Here is a 17,096-nt window from a genome sequence, read left to right as displayed (position 1 = left end):
TCGCTGGGAAATATGCCCGCAATTTTGTTTCTTCGATGCTGAATAATTGTAGATTGGATTTATGATTCTGTTTTGGAAAGATATATTATTGCTAATAAAAGTAAAATCTGCTGGTATGAGCATGGCTGCTTTGGGCAGGAGATGCAGCATTTTTAAATAGCACCAGCAAACACATGAGGAGCTGTTGCGGAGACCGTCATAAACCATCTCGCTGCCCACACAGAGTTGGAGTGATTGAATGCCTGCCCCCTCTGCAAACATTGTACTCCAGGCATTTCCAAAAACCACAGTTGTTCCCATTAATTCCACATATTCAAGTAAACCATTGGCACCTGAGAAAAATCCTGGAAAGTGAAGGTTGTGTGTAATTGTCATGTGCACATTCCTCCAGGTAAGTAAGATGGTTTACGCAACCATCATGTGTGAATATTGCACCAGTACAATTTGCTGACTGCCGTTACTCATTTGGAAGCCATGTTGTGTGAACGGGACCCTCCTGATCCCTTAGTGACCACTTCAGAATGGTGACCAGTAAGCGTGCAAATCAGGGGTGGTTCTACTATGAAACGAATGAAGCTTCATCTTCAGTGCCCCTAATCCTGGAGGGGCCCCAGGAGCGACTTCAGTCCACTTTGCTTAATAATAATAATAATAATAATAATAATAATAATAATAATTTTTCTTTATATCCCGCCCTCCCCAGCCAAAGCCGGGCTCAGAGCGGCTAACATCAAATGTATAACACATTAACATAAAATCAGACAATCAATTAAAATACATCCTCAAATCAGATCAGGATCAGAAAAAAATCCAATCAGATGGCAACCCTCAGATTAGGGTTGGGGACCTTAAATGCTCACCAGGCCCAATTTATATGGGCCTGTGAGAAAAATTGGGAGGCCACTTTCATGCAAGTTCTTATGAAAGGGGAGAGGGAGTCAGACTGAACCCCGACCAAAGCCCTGGCAGAACAGCTCCGTCTTGCAGGCCCTGCGGAAAGATGTCAAGTCCCGCAGGGCCCTAGTCTCTTGTTTGGGCCTAGTAGACCCAATCTGAGTCGCACAACTCAAGTTGCATTTGTTGTTGTTGTTTATATTGCAACAATCTCAAAGTCTGAGAGTCAGTAGCACAGAAATTGAAAAGGTGTGGTGATCTGCCATGGAACAACTCCACTGAAGAAGGTAACAGTGGTTACCCAGACCTCTTTGCTGATTGTGAAGGGCCCCCCATAATAATTCAGACTTCAGGGCCCCAAAAATGTAGGTCCGCCATTGGTGTACACACACTTTTCTACTCTGCCTCCCCACTCCTGCCTACCCATTTGCCATATAGTAGCAGAAGGGACCAAAAATATATCAAGAAAATGGCTTCTGGTGGTCTGTTCAAATCCTTTGAGGCATAGCTTTGCTTTTGAGGTATGGCCATGCTCTTTGGGTTCCAGCAGTATCATGGTAAAGGGTATCCATCCCTCTAATTTTGGAGCCCAGAGTGTCTAATAAGAAAAGTAGATAAAAGTAGCCATTCTAATTAAAGCCGACTAACACAACCATAGTAAAAGTACAGTAAGAATAGGAGCCATCAGTTCAACCGAGTACAGTGGTACCTCAAGTTACATACGCTTCAGGTTACATACGCTTCAGGTTACAGACTCCGCTAACCCAGAAATAGTGTTTCAGGTTAAGAACTTTGCTTCAGGATGAGAACAGAAATCGGGCTCCGGCGGCGCAGCAGCAGCAGGAGGCCCCATTAGCTAAAGTGGTGCTTCAGGTTAAGAACAGTTTCAGGTTAAGAACGGACCTCCGGAACAAATTAAGTACTTAACCCGAGGTACCACTGTAATGTTTTCCTCATGATCCGAAAAACCTGGACAAATAAAAAAAACCTTAAGCCTCCTGTTCAACATCTGTCACATGGAAGGGAGTTCCACAGACCAGCTACGGCTAGTAAGAATGACCTTTCTAGTGACTCCACCCTCCTAGCATATGTTAAGGGTCTGCAGGAGAGCAGAATCTCTCCTGCGGATCCTGAAGCACAGGTTGGTTGGTAACAGAGGAGGTCTTCCCTCAGGTACCTGGGCCCCAAGTCATTTAAAGCTTTATATGCTAACAGCCAGATCTATTGGCCAAACCTATCCAGTTTGAGGTTTAAATTTGGAGGTGACTTTCCTAGCAGAGGTACAAGAGGTCAGCAGTTGCATAGCCTGTCCAGTTAGTATTAGATTTTCATCAAAAAGAAACCCGTTTGAACTTGTTCCACGCTTTTTCCCTTTTGTGATCTGTGTCAGAGTTGAAAAATATGGATCAGTGTAAACATGGCGAATGAAACTGCTTAAAATGTGACGACTGCATATATTTTTTATTGAGGAAATATTGTTTTTCTTTCTAGCCCTGTATAATGGTGTGCTCCTATTATTAGCAAGCTTTGCTGCAGTAATAACACTAAAAATGCAAGCAGCATCTGTTAGCATCAGCACGGCCATTTTATGAGGGCAGGAGGGATTGTATATTCACCCTGGTGGTGACACAACATGAAACAAGCTTTCTGGGACCATCTTGTGCCATATAAAGCATCTGCACCCAGCTGCGGAGATATTTTCTCTCAAAGACTATTGTTTTCCAAGCATTCACAAATGTACCAACTCCCCGTGGTTATTTCTGCTAACTCTAATTAGCCAGATAAGCCAATTTAATGTGAGTAACTTTATTCTCCCCTTTTGTAATGCCTGTTTTAACCCACCGACACATCCTAATTTTAGGCTCTACATAGGGAGCGGCGTCTGAATGATTCAGAGCTATCGCAGCTGGTTTAAATGGAATGCCATGCTGGAGGTCATAGAGTCTTTCAGATTTGCCGAAGTTTCTTGTGCTTCTTTCTCAGTCAGGTCAGGATTTCTCCCTGTTGCCAGTAAGCAACTGGAAATAGGTTTGCAACTCTTTATTACTTCTATTTCTGTACTAATCAGATTGGGGTTCAGCCCCAAAAGCCTGGACCTCTGTGTAGGTGACACCGGAAGCCACAGAGGGGAAGATTTAAGTGTCACCTTACTTTGAGTGTAATGTTAAAAGTGTGCATGTACCGTACTTTTCCCTGTATAAGACTAGGTTGTTTTTTTTTTTACTCTAAATTAATGTTTAAAAATGGGGGTTGCCTTATACATGGATAGTCATCTCCCCCATTTTCTAAAATCTGAGTCCCCCAAAATAGGGGACATCTTATACACGGAAAAATACGGTATATTGTAAGTGTATTCTTCATTTTTGCAAGAGTTGGATGCAAAAATACCTGAGAAAGAGAGAGAGAGAGAGAGATCAGAAAAGCAGCAGCAGGTCATGCCCCTTAGTCCACCTCATTGTCCACAGGCTGGGAGCTACCTGCCTCTTCAGGTGTGAGTACCCCCTGGAGGTAGGGGATGCTTTGCAGTGTAATCTCATCCTCCCATCTCCATCCTCAAGGGCTTCTGAGTCCTGAATCAGAGTGGACCATGAAACTGGGATGTTTTTGCAGAAAGGAAAAGGTGTCCCTTTCTCCCCTTCATGAAACTCCTCTTCCCACCTGGGAGACCTGAATTGCACTAGAAGTCTTCCATCCTCAACTGTCTGGAGCACAGGACAGGACACGCTCTTAGAGTTTGGGGATGCACTGCAAGGTGGTTTTTGTTTTGTTTTGTTTGTTTATGGCCCCAAGGATGTTGCCATAGACTTGGCCCCAGTTACCCCGTCTTCCTGTGGCTGCTTCTTACTAGCAAATTCATGTGTTTGGGATAGGTTCCCTGCTTTATGGGGTAGGGGATTGAGATTATACAGGTGCTGCTGAAGGTCTATTTGGTGTCAGACAAGGATGTTTTTGGTGACGAAGAATGCAAGGACAGGGTATTCTTGGCTAAAAATAAAAAGAAGCCATTCGATGATAAATATCTGCTCTCTCCAGTTTGGTTTTCTAATTTCTGGCTTAATAGAAGCAGAGTCAGCATCCTGATTAGACAGTGTTTAAAAAGGGCTAGCAAATATGTGATTAGCATGAATACCAGTCAGAGTACATTATGCAGATGAAGAGAGTAGAATGTTGCTCTTCATCTCTAACCTTTTAGGTTGTTGTTTTTTTAAACCCAACACAAACAAACAAAACCAAGGTGACCTTAGCAGCATCTCTGTTTCTAATAGTTCAGCGTATATTTGCTTCATTCTTTTTCTCTCCAGTGGACATGGTGTGCACAGTTGTGTGAGGATGAACTGTCTTAAATTACTATTTTGCCTTTAACCTATGCTTCCATGTGAGTAATAGATAGATGTCCTACTGGTCTACCCAAAGGGGATGGGCATGGAGACAGGTTATTTTGCCCCCGTCTGCATCTAGGAGTGACAACCCCAAGGATGATCCATTGTCTCAGAGATGCTACATTTATATCATCCTGCCAGAAAGACTTCCTTTCCCACTAAATGCTGAGCATGAGGCACATATTTAGTGTTAAAGGGCAGCTTAGTTTGTACTTTGCTACGGTTTACTAGTTCTTTTGTTGGATTATCTCAAAGATTCTGTCCTGAGGGAGCAGCAGGAGTTGACTGTATATTTACTATTGATATCAGGCAAATTTGACATAACTTAGTACTGGAAGAGTAACAAGGCTTAGATATAATCAGTATTTAAGTGATTTGGCTGTTGCAGAAGTGGTGAAATTGGCTAATGGAAGGGTATGGGAAAGTCTCCAAGTTGGATAAATGCCAGGTCAGATGATGAACATTTATTAGATAATGGGACTCTAGAGACAGCACAGATGCCACCAGTTATATAGCTGATGTTATGATTTCTTGACCTTTTATATTTCATATTTATTTTCCCTTTACTGAATGTTTATCAGAAGTGTTTGACAAAATTCATAAAGTTGTGATTATTGCAAACATTTCTTTAAAAAAAAGAGAGCAGTAAAGATATGGAGGCGAATGCCAGTTTGTGGTAGAGTTCACTCCCGGTTTTTTTCCAGAGAGAACAGTGACTAATCTTTTGCCCCAGTCTGATGCCACTGAGAAACTTGGTCCCCTGGTTTCTTAAACTAGTAAACAAGCCTAAACTGAAATCTTTTTTTTTTTTTGCTTATAAAATGTTTTAAAATATATGTTTTAAAACATACAAACGTCACATAAATGGGCTGAATAAAATGGTGAGCTTATTTGGTTTATCAGCTTACAAACTTTTTTTAAAAAAACAACAACAACTATGGCTTGACATTACATGCAAACCCAGCACACTTAGCCATACAGTGGTACCTCGGGTTACATACACTTCAGGTTACAGACTCTGCTAACCCAGAAATAATGCTTCAAAAGAAGAACTTTGCTTCAGGATGAGAACAGAAATCGTGCTCCGACGGCGCGGCAGCAGCAGGAGGCCCCATTAGCTAAAGTGGTGCTTCAGGTTAAGAACAGTTTCAGGTTAAGTACGGACCTCCGGAACGAATTAAGTACTTAACCCGAGGTACCACTGTAGTTTGTTTTGCCGCCCCACCTCAGGTGCTAACTACAAAGGCACAAGGCAACAACATCTGGAAAATGATCCAAACTTTGGAAATACAGTGAAACCTCTATTTGGGACCATCATCTGTTCCAGAGGTCTGTCCGGAGGTCGAAACAGGTCGCTGGGATAGGTGTCATGCGCAGGCGCAGGCAGCAATAGCCCGCTTCTGTGCATGTGTGAACGACGATCACCACTCCTGCGCATGTGCGAATGGCAGCAAATGTGCCGGTTACTTCCGCGTTTGCCACGGTTGCGACTTGGAATGACTGTAAGAAGAGGCAATTGAAGTAGAGGTTCGGCTGTACAACACATGGTTTGCTTGATCGTCTGTATAACAACTTGTGGTTAGCTTGTGATGTGTTAAACTGTAGTTTGCCATAATGTGTGAACCAGGCATGTGTCCATATCCAAAGGGGATATTGACAGCCTCTTAAATAAAGGTGTTTTTTTAAAAACAATCCGCACTGCAGAGCAACCATCTGAAACTTGTAACACAGATAAATTAATAAACATTGTATTGGGGTCTGCTCCACCTTGGAATAGTCAAATTACTATTCTATACAAAACCGCATAGAATTGGTCCACAATACAACAACAACAACAACAACAACCATAATAATAGCAATACAGATGGATGAGAAATCATAGAATCGTAGAGTTGGAAGGGACCCTGAGGATCATGTAATCCAAAACCCTGCGGTGCAGGAGTACACAGATTCCCATACAGGGATCGAACCTGCAAACTTCGTGTTATCAGCACCATGCTGAAACCAGCTGAGCTATCCAGGCTGATATATGATTAAATGATTAATCGTTTGTTTTTCTGTCTTGCAGGGTATCACTGAGCCTCCTCACACAGCACTGGCTTTGAGCTACGATTCAAGAGTGGCGAAAGAGAAGTATGAGCAGCAGCCCCCACATCGTCGGCAGCATGACAACGAGCTGTCCATCCGGATAGGTAGAACGGCTCTACATTCAGGCAAGCATCCTGTCATATACCATCCACAGCTAATTCTGAGATATTTACTACAAAGGATGTAACCAATATGTAAAAATGAATGCATGCATGCACACACACACACACACTCACCTTCGATACATGTGTGTATGCATGTACACAGTTAGCGAATTGGTTTCAAATACAATTTTCTTCCATTGTGAAACTAGCTGGAAGCCGGGCTCCTTCTTACTTCTTCTGTGTTTCTCCAAACTACTTCCGTGGCTCTTAATATCTGCATCTCATATTGTTGCTAGTTTATCTTCCTAGTACAGTGGTACCTTGGTTTACAACCATAATCCGTTCCAGAGGTCCGTTTGTAAACCAAACAGGTTGTAACCCAAGGCGCACTTTCCCCAATGGGGCCTCAAAAGAAAAAAAATTGGTTCGTAATCCAAAAAAAGGTTGCAAACCGGGACACGCGCTTCCGGGTTTGACGTGTTTGTAATCCGAAATGTATGCAAACCAAGGTACCACTGTACCAGACAGTGGCTAAGTTAAACCTCTTCATAATAAGATGTCCTGGTTTTTTTCTTTTTATTAGCTGCGTCAGTGTGGGTATTACTTATTTACTTAATATCATTTATTAATTGCTTCCTATGAAACATCTCAAAGCAATTTCATGGTACAATAAAACAAACAGGAAACAATTTATTTTTATTATTTTTAGTTGTTGTTTAGTCGTTTAGTCATGTACGGCTATTCGTGACCCCATGGACCAGAGCACGCCAGGTTGTTGTTGTTGTTGTTGTTGTTATTATTATTATTATTATTATTATAAATCTTTTCAGATCCAGCACAGGCACTGAATGAGATAAAAATCTCCACTTGGAAAGCTTGTTGAAAGAGGAAAGTCTTCCAACAGCTGATGACAACAGGTCAATGGAGGCAGTGCTGGTCTGATGTGTTAAATATGTCTGAGATTTTAAAAAAGATACATTTTAAAATCCCCTGCAATACTGTGACAAAGGTTTACCTGCTACAATTCCCGTACTAACCCACCTGTCACAGGTGCTTTAGTGTGATACTCAAATAAGTATTTTCAGATTGTTAGTAGCTCTTGGCATTTGTGGCAAGAGAGAATGGTATAATATACATTTCAGGAAAAAACAAACTAATACTGTATTAGTTTTTGCAAATACTGTCGATATCCCCAGTATTTGCATTGTCTTGATCTCACCTCTGAATGGCTAAGTCAGACGGTATTGCTGTTCACATATTTTATCCTGCTGCTCCTGGCAGCGGTAAAACTCTCTATTTCCACCTCAAACGAAACCTGTACATATAATTTAGCTTGTAATATTTTCATAACTAGCCAGATTTCCTTACTCCTAGAAGTTTTCCAACACTTTAGGGTCAAATTAAGCTCACAACAGAGCAGTTCCTCTAGTGCAGCCTTATCTATGGACAAACAAGAAGTAAAATAATTTGTTTTGTTTGTTTAAAGCATTTGTAATGTGCTCTTCAGCCCAAAAGGCTCCCAGAGTTGCTTACATACAATCAAAACAAGACAGTTCCTAACCTCAATCTCATGATCTAAAAAACCCCACAAAATGAAACACAACACACAAGGGTAAAGGGGCTGGGAGGGAAGAGGAAAAGGTGGCTGGTAATTGAGTACCCTTGTTCTGCAATCTCCCATGAGTTTACTGGAATCATAGAACATTTCTTTTACAAGAATGGTAACCTTGAATCTAAACTGCATTTGAATTGGGAGAACACATTTCCTTTCTCCTCAAAAGAACTTGTTTGCATTTTTATGTGTAGTGATAACATAATAATATAATTTGTAAGCAATTATCATGGAAGTGGTTTGGAGAAAATACTTTTTGTTGTTATGGACTCTGGTTTTTCTTCTTGGCTAGAGAAAAGGGTTTTCTTCTTCTTCTTTTCTTCCCTCTCCTTCTGCTTTTGTATTTTATTTTTAAAAAGATGCATGCCTGGGAACCAGTGCTCTTTATTTCTTCAGTGACATTTCTGTTCCTTGCTTTTTGGCCTATTGGGATGAAATCTTTCTTTCTTCTTCACAAAATGAATCGTGACTGCCAAGAAGTGTGAGGACAAATAAAATACTAACAGCGAACTTTATTAATTTGCTACTTTACATGAACTTTCCAGCTATTTCCTTGCAAAGACTTTTGGGGCCATCTAATACAGACGTCTCGTATTATAATGGATACTACTTGCTAATGTGGATATTGACATTTAAGCATTGTTGGATCATTACTTCTATTTTAAAGTTTAAACACAAGAAGTTATGGCATTACTCTTGCAGTTAATTCAGAGCCAGGCAGTACAATCGGGAGGAAAATGGTCTAGGGGAGGGAAGCCTCTCTCTCTCTGGCCTGAATTTCATCATACGATAAAAATGTAAATAAGCCCCAAGATGCAGAGTGATGGATGTAGTGATAGTGGAAAGCGTAGAATGCTTAACTTTATCCCTATGTCTTAGAAAGACGATCTTCTAATAACTAGGCCCTTGACACAACCTCTCTTAATTATTGCTTGGTCGTAATTCTGACAGGATGGTTGACAAAAATATCTGGGGAACATGGCAGAAGTATTATAGTGAACCTGCAGGAAATGGGGTAGTAGGACTGGCACATTCCAGGCATAAAAAAGATGACCTTCTAGGAAAAAGATTGCACATGTTTCTTTTCCCTTCTCCTATGCCATATATACATTTAACATGTTGGCGCATTGCTTGAATTGAAACTGCTTTTAAGCATGTGTTGCGTGTACATGTGAGCTATGTTCACAGTTCAGAATAGCTGTTCTTACATAGCTTGCATAACTCTGGCAACATTTCCTTTTTGTGAAGAGCTAGCATCCAGAGAGGATGATGAAGGACTTCTGGGTTGAAATTCTATCTTGTCCCTTATAACTTGGCCCAAGTCTCTGTTGTTGGAAAAAGAAGGCAGCATCTGGTTGTGAGCGTGTCTCCCATCATGCATAGTGTTGGTTTTTCTGTGTGCCACCCAGGATATTATAAGCACAAAGGAAGGAAGTGCCATATCCCTGCCCCAAGGAATTTAAAACCCTGAAGTATGAATTGGGGAGAGAAGAAAAGGAAGGGCAGCTGCTCATATTTAGACTTGGTTGTGGGTGTTCTTGATTCTTCACTGCAGCATCGAGCCTGGTTAAGAAGAGGGTTTGTTGGCTGTTGGGGCCAAATTTCCACCTTCTGGTGCAGTGGAGTGTGTGGCCCACCCTGGGTGTCATCACTGAGGGGTGTGTGTGACAAAATGAATGTCTCCACCCCCATCATTCTACCCGGGCACTGAGGTCCAGCGCCGAGGGCCTTCTGGCGGTTCCGTCACCGCAAGAAGCCAAATTACAGGGAACCAGGCAGAGGCCTTCTCGGTAGTGGCACCCGCCCCGTGGAACGCCCTCCCACCGGATGTCAAAGAGAACAACAACTACCAAACTTTTAGAAGACATCTGAAGGCAGCCCTGTTTAGGGAAGCTTTTAATGTTTGATGTATTACTGTATTTTAATATTTGGTTTGAAGCCGCCCAGACTGGGCGGTGTATAAATAAATTATTATTATTATTATTATTATTATTATTATTATTATTATTATTATTAACAATAATATTAAAATAATAAATTGGGCTCACGAAACTTTTTCGGAGTGACGTTGTGGCTTAGGTGCCTGCAGGTTCTGTGCTGCCTAGAAGCAGCAGCATGGGACTTGCGTCTGCCTACTGCCTCTCACTCAGCTGTCGTACAGCTGAGGGGGAGGCGGCGGAGAGGCTCCAAGTGTCGGAGCGTTGCCCGATGGGTAGATCACCCTGCCCCTCCCCCACAGGTGGATCTCCCCGCCCCTGGCTGCAGGACGCAACCAGGCACCCGAGTGGCTAGCTACACCGCTGTTCTGATGGATTCCTCTTTTGTTCTTATGACAGGTTAGCAGGTGAACGTTTCCTGGTCTTCAAGCATAAAAAGCAACTTGGGAAATGCATTTCACAGTTTGAAATGTAGTTCAGTCCCCAACAATTTTCAGATGCAGAGTGATCGGTTTAATTCTAAATTGGATTGCAGACAGTGCAAAAGGAGTGCAAGCGTACCTTGGGGGAAAAATATCCCTCTGGTGTCTTTTCTCCTCTTTTTTTAATTCTAATAATTTTTCTTAAGTGTGCCTTTTCACTATGCTAATCCCCCCTTTCCCTGGTTTCTTGACTGTCGCAGCACTGATGTGGGGAAAGTCTGCTGCTTCGCAATCCCCCAGGTTCCTCACATAAATGTCAAACGTAATTTCAATACCAAATGTGCAGACAGAATTTCCCAGCCTTAGAGGGAAGCCAGTGGCTTGAGCCAGGCAAAATCATCAAGGTGTTAGCTGTGCATTTGGCTTCATCATAAAAAAGTACTTTAGCTGGTAATTGGTTTATAGTTGCATGAGCTGTTATAGACAGCCTTCTTCTTGGACGGCAGCTAACAGATTGAGGTTGAATCGCGACAAGATAGAAGTACTGTTTTGGGGGGACAGGAGGCAGGCGGGTGTGGATGACTCCCTGGTCCTGAATGGGGTAACTGTGCCCCTGAAGGACCAGGTGCGCAGCCTGGGAGTCGTTTCCATGGAGGCGCAGGTCAATTCTATGTCCTGGGCAGCTGTTTACCAGCTCCATCTGGTACGCAGGCTGAGACCCTACCTGTCCGTGGACTGTCTCGCCAGAGTGGTGCATGTTCTAGTTATCTCTCGCTTGGACTACTGCACTGCGCTGTATGTGGGGCTACCTTTGAAGGTGACCTGGAAACTACAACTAATGCGGCAGCTAGACTGGTAACTGGGAGTGGCCGCCGAGACCACATAACACCGGTCTTGAAAGACCTACACTGGCTCCCGTACATTTGCGGGCACAATTCAAAGTGTTGGTGCTGACCTTTAAATACCTAAATGGCCTCGGTCCGGTATATCTGAAGGAGCGTCTCCACCCCCATCGTTCCGCCTGGACACTGAGGTCCAGCGCTGAGGGCCTTCTGGCGGTTTCCTCGCTGCGAGAAGCCAAGTTACAGGGAACCAGGCAGAGGGCCTTCTTGGAAGTGGCACCTGCCCTGTGGAACAGCCTCCCACCAGATGTCAAAGAGAAAAACAACTACCAGACTTTTAGAAGACATCTGAAGGCAGCCCTTTTTAGGGAAGTTTTTAATGTTTGATGCACTATTGTATTTTAATATTTTGTTGGAAGCTGCCCAGAGTGGCTGGGGAAACTTAGCCAGATGAGCGAGGTATAAATAATAAATTATTATTATTATTAGTCTTTATAAGATGTATGAAGAGGTGATTGGTGTGTGTGTATCCACACACACACAGTGTCGTTCACATAATCAAGCTAATATTATCAAAATAAAATGATTAAGAGATTCATTTGAGTGCTGGTGCCTGAGATACAAATTAATATAGTCATGTGGATCAACAGACAGGGCATTCTACCTTCCAGACAGACATCTAATTGTTTGATATACGAGGCAGTACTTTATGAGCTGCTCCAGGGACATCTAACATTTATCTGTCAAGCGACAATCAAAATTGTTGGAATTAGAGTTGCACTTAGGGATGAAGGTGAAGGGCTGGTCATATAGACAGGGAGGACCATGTTAAACTTAACTTTCCATGTGCCTGCCATGAGGAAGCTCATGTAAGACCCCTGTTCCTTTAGATTTTTTAGGCTACGGGTCATCCAGATAGTTGGTTTCAGTTTTGACTCTTGAAAACACTGGAACAGAAAGTGCATCTTGCTCATCCTTGTAAGCATCTGCTGCTGTCCTTGAGCTGTGCATATTGCATATCCATAATTACCGAACTTAATGAAGTGTTGTATCTGCAGTTATGCTGCTCTTTCAATGCCAGATACATCTACCCAGGTAAAGTCATTTTTTTAGCTATCGTAACTCTGTTAAGTGGATGAGGTAGGCTTCCTTTTATGTCAGGCACAATACTGATGTGCTTTGAATTTTAAAATACTTCCACACTTCTAGTGATATTGGGTAATATGTCGGGCACACTTATTCAGTGAATGTATTGGGAATACTGTTTCTGTGGGCAGCACTAGCGGTGTAATGCTTTCCTCGGCAGTAGAAGTTTTGTGATGATGAAATGTACACTTGCATATCTTTTTTTTCCATTTTGGGTTTCGGAGTGGTTAACAGCACAGATTTCACTCTGGAGCATATCTGTTGTCTGTTGGGTCCTCTCTGAGTAGAAAATTAATAATCAAATAGGAGTTCATCTGAATGAATTAATTGTTGGCATTTCTTCTCTGTGATGTCTCTTGCCAATACATCTTTGCCTCTTGGTGATGCAAGTGTGTGTGTACAAACTGCAAGGATGTGTAAATGAGCATCCTGAAATCTCATGCAAGTGAATTCATTTGCTTGTGGCTAAGGCTGCTATAGGGCGGCAAATACTGTAGTTAAAAGAGGCATGTGGGAAATAACTACTGAAGGAAACTTTGGGAAGGGAATTTCATTCTCAAGGTTATTAAATGGGGCTTGAGGGCTTCCTAATGCCATCTATTACAAATTAAAACTCTGTAATTTACAAAATGCAAGATGATTAATAAAGTAAACGCCACGCTTTAACCAGAATCTTTCATCCTGGAAGCTGTAGGCCTTTGCATGTAGGATTAAATTTGCTCTCTTGGAGTTGCTCAGGTACTTGGGGATTAAATTGGAGGATTTTATAATTTGTGCTTGAATTGTTATGCAGTGAAGGATGGCCTAGTGGATAACAAATTGCACTTGAATTTATTACCATTCCCAGACCCTGTCCTTCATTATTGTAGAGGCTTTGGTCTTCTTTTCACAATCCATGGATGCTGAGGCTATTATCTGGTATTAAGAGTTTTGCTTGCGGTTTGCTTTACATGTTAAGTAAAGCTGGGGTTGCAAGCTTATTAATCGCCTTGCTCTTGCTCCTGCCAGCTCTTAGTATTTGTTCCACCCACCTGAGGTTCCAACCACGTTGTTCTAGTAGTGTGAGAATGAAGGCTTCAAAGACTCCTTGCTTAATCTGGGTTTCTGTTTCACAATTGTCATTAATCTCAACCTTGAACCTGCCCTTCAATTGTGTGCAACAAATCTGGGATGGAAATTTAAATAATTACTGATAATGTAAACAAAATATGCTGCTGGGACTCTGAGTTGTTAGTTCTGGGGTCTTTTGATTTGCTGGAATGCTTCTGAATTTAATGACTTAGGAACACCTTTATTCTGCCGTATCTAAATGTCATCATGCAATAAATATTTTTCTGTCAGTAGATTGGGAGCGTTGGGTGAGGGGTAGTAACTCTGGTGGGGGATACGTCATGCTCCTTGTGGGGTAGTTTGTTTACCTTTGGTCTCTACCCTGCACTCAGCTCTCATCTGTGGCTCCTAGAAATTGTCAGCCTGTGACAGTGGCCACACCCTGGGAAATGGCTTTGACTGACTGGCTAAAGCAGGGGAGGGTAGTTGATGAGTCTCAAAGCCTTGTTGAGTTAGGGACTTCCCCTACATGTGAAGACAGGTTCCAACAGATTGAGCAGACAAGGCCAATAGTGGGTGCTGGAGCCCTTCTGCTTCCTTCCCAAAGCTGGGAGGGCTTTAGGAAGGTGGTGGGAGGGCTGTTGAACCCCACTGAAGCATTGCGCCTCCCTCCCTAAGCAAGGCAGAAGCTTCCTGGGCTTTGGGAAGGAGGCACCAGGCTTTAATATTTTAATATTCTGATTTACTGGGAACATTTAGGGGACCAGCCTAGTCCCCCTAGTCCACTGACCGCACACCACTGCTAGTCCTGATTGTTCTGGTTATGATTTCCAGTTTAATTTCTGCTTCTCCTGCCCTAGGTACACGTCTGTGTACATTTGGTGTTTTGTTTCGCTTGCCTCCTTTTCTCTACTGGAAACACTTCTATGAGATAACAGACACTGGCATGCCAAGTGCCTCCCCGCCCTTTGGATGTGCAGCTTTGATGCCAGGTGGAACTTGCCAACCTGGCTGCGCTTCCAGCCTCAGGCCCACAACCAAGTGGACTTCTGGCTATCGGCCAGGCTTCTGACAAGGGCTTGTTACCAGTAGTGCTGCTTGCTTTTAACAAGAGTCATTTTCTTTCCACTATCTGCCAAATCGATTCTCCCCTCTTATTCCTTCTGGTAAGCCAAATATAGCTCCCCTCTGCCAGGCTAATGATCATCTGGAAAGCAAGAAGAGCCTTGATTCCCCTCATTTCTAAGTAACTCTTCAAGTGGAGCTGGATGGAATGTACTTAGGAGCTGTGAAACTGACGCAGATCAGAAATAGACTGGTGCAGCCACACTCCTGCTTCTCCCGTTTTCATATATGAGAGATGTATGCCACTGCCTTTATTTGCTTAACATTTTGCATGGAAATTAGACACCTCATACTTGGCAGAACAAGGGTCGCGGGTGGCGCTGTGGGTTAAACCACAGAGCCTAGGATTTGCCGATCAGAAGGTCGGTGGTTCGAATCCCCGCGATGGGGTGAGCTCCCGTTGTTCGGTCCCTGCTCCTGCCAACCTAGCAGTTCGAAAGCACGTCAGAGTGCAAGTAGATAAATAGGTACCGCTCCGGCGGGAAGGTAAACGGCGTTTCCGTGTGCTGCTCTGGTTCCCCAGAAGCGGCTTAGTCATGTTGGCCACATGACCCAGAAGCTGTACGCCGGCTCCCTTGGCCAATAAAGCGAGATGAGCGCCGCAACCCCAGAGTCGGCCATGACTGGACCTAATGGTCAGGGGTCCCTTTACCTTTACTTGGCAGAACATGGGTTTTATTTAGTTTTCATGTTGAACCCTGTCTCCCTGATTAAATGGACAAAAGAGGAAGCCAAACTTTTGGTGTCACTTGGACCAAAGGATGGTGAGAAGCAGTGGGCAGTTTTAAAAACATAGGGCTGAATGCTTGAGGAGGTATCCCACTTTCCTCTCGGAAAGGTGGGGTTTCAGTGCAAAACCTCCTTTTAATCTCCGCATTAATTTGAATTCATTAATTTGCATTTTTTTGGAAATCGTTTTGACGTTCCGCTGTATGATCTTCTCTTTTGTCTCCCGCTGTGCTGTTGTTTGTAACAAGACGGAAAGATTAAAATCAAGATAGAGGCAGACTGCTATAGATTAGCACACAATGACTGAGTAGCGGGAGGAGTGGCTGAGCTACATTTTGCAGCCATAAAACCACATTTGATTCATTGCAATAGTTTTCGAGAAACTAGCATGCATATTTGAAATTTCAGTCTGGGATGGGTTATCGAATAAATGGTTTATGCAAAGTGCAACATTTGCTTTGTTTTCAGTGTTACATTCGTATGATAATGAAGTTAGTATGTTCAGTTGATATTCTACATTCTTAGGCACTTGGAAAAGGAGCCGGGGGGGGGGGAGAGAGAGAGAGAGAGAACGAACCAATTTCTCTTCATGTCTTCATCTATCAAAATCACTGGTGCTGCTTACTTGAAAAGTTCATAATATTCACCAAGGGTGGGCATGTAATTAATCTAGAAAAATAGCTTATTTCCAGATATGCATCTAGCTGCTTATTGCTTTATAAATCAGGTGGAATTTGACTCTGATGCCAAAGTAATTCAGCGGAGGGGGCCCTTATTTTTGAAGTATGTTGTTCAAAATTCCTACTGGTTTGTTTAGAATATTTTTAATTGCTTTTCTTTTCCCAATTCCAAAGAATGTTTTCAATGAAAGAATAAAACCAAATTATGGCGATAAATCTAATCTTAGGAACCATTTACGAAGTAAATGTGTGTTATAGACGTCAAAGCTAAAACAACAGCAGTAAGGATAGCAAAGTGTGGTGCTGATGATGCCAAGGTTGCAGGTTTGATCCCCTTATGTGACAACTGCATATTTCAGCATTGCAGGGGGTGGAACTAGATGATCCTTGGGGTCCCTTCCAACTCTGCAATTCGATGACTCTATGACCATCAGTTGTTATATATATATTTTAAAGAAAATAGGGAAGTTTTCACGTATCACTGAAAGCAATATAGGGGAGGAAGCGGTCTTGCACACCTATCTAAGTAGAGAATTTGATAGAGGGGGGCTTCACAATGAAAAGGGTGCTGCCATTGCAGAATAAGATATAAAAAGAGTGCAGAATAGAACCTTTGAATAATAAAGTGTTGCAAGCAGTATTTTGGGCATCAGAGTGGAGCCATACAGCTTTGCTCCCGTATAATGATGCTCTCAAGTACAGTGGAACCTCGGGTTACGTTACCCTCGGGTAACGTAAACTTCGGGTTGCGAAAGCTGCAAACCCAAAGTGTTTCGCTGCTTGCGCATGCGCAGAAGCCGTCTCTTTGGTTGCGAAAACTTCGGGATACAGCCGGACCTCCGGAACAGATCCCATTCACAGGTACCACTGTATGCAGATGCAAGAAACCTGCCATTCATTTGGACTTTAGGATTTCTTAAGCGCATCGTGATTTATTTAATTTTAAGTGCATCCCTTTGGTACTAATAATTGTAGGCCTTTTCGTCTGTGTTGAAAAGCTTCATATGTTGCAGCATTTTGCCACACGCTCGGAGCATAACTTTGCTGCAGAACTTGCAAGTCTGTTTGTGCTGACGGTTGACTTTCT

General features: G+C 42.7%; 1 protein-coding gene across 4 annotated transcripts in view; it reads left to right on the top strand.

Annotated features, from left to right (window-relative positions):
- The window catches only part of SLC39A11 (solute carrier family 39 member 11), a 264,458-nt gene that overhangs the window by 78,599 nt on the left and 168,763 nt on the right, over nt 1-17,096 (top strand). For 3 of the 4 annotated variants that reach the window (XM_053375424.1, XM_053375421.1, XM_053375422.1), the window contains one exon: nt 6,343-6,487. In XM_053375424.1, the coding sequence (XP_053231399.1) occupies nt 6,343-6,487 (145 nt within the window). The remainder of the gene's footprint in view (nt 1-6,342; nt 6,488-17,096) is intronic. The other variant, XM_053375423.1, reaches the window with a different exon arrangement.

Source organism: Podarcis raffonei, chromosome 2 (assembly GCF_027172205.1).
Source record: "Podarcis raffonei isolate rPodRaf1 chromosome 2, rPodRaf1.pri, whole genome shotgun sequence".
NCBI lineage: Eukaryota > Metazoa > Chordata > Lepidosauria > Squamata > Lacertidae > Podarcis > Podarcis raffonei.
The sequence above is the reverse complement of the archived record's forward strand: the minus strand, read 5'-3'. Positions and strand labels throughout refer to the sequence as shown.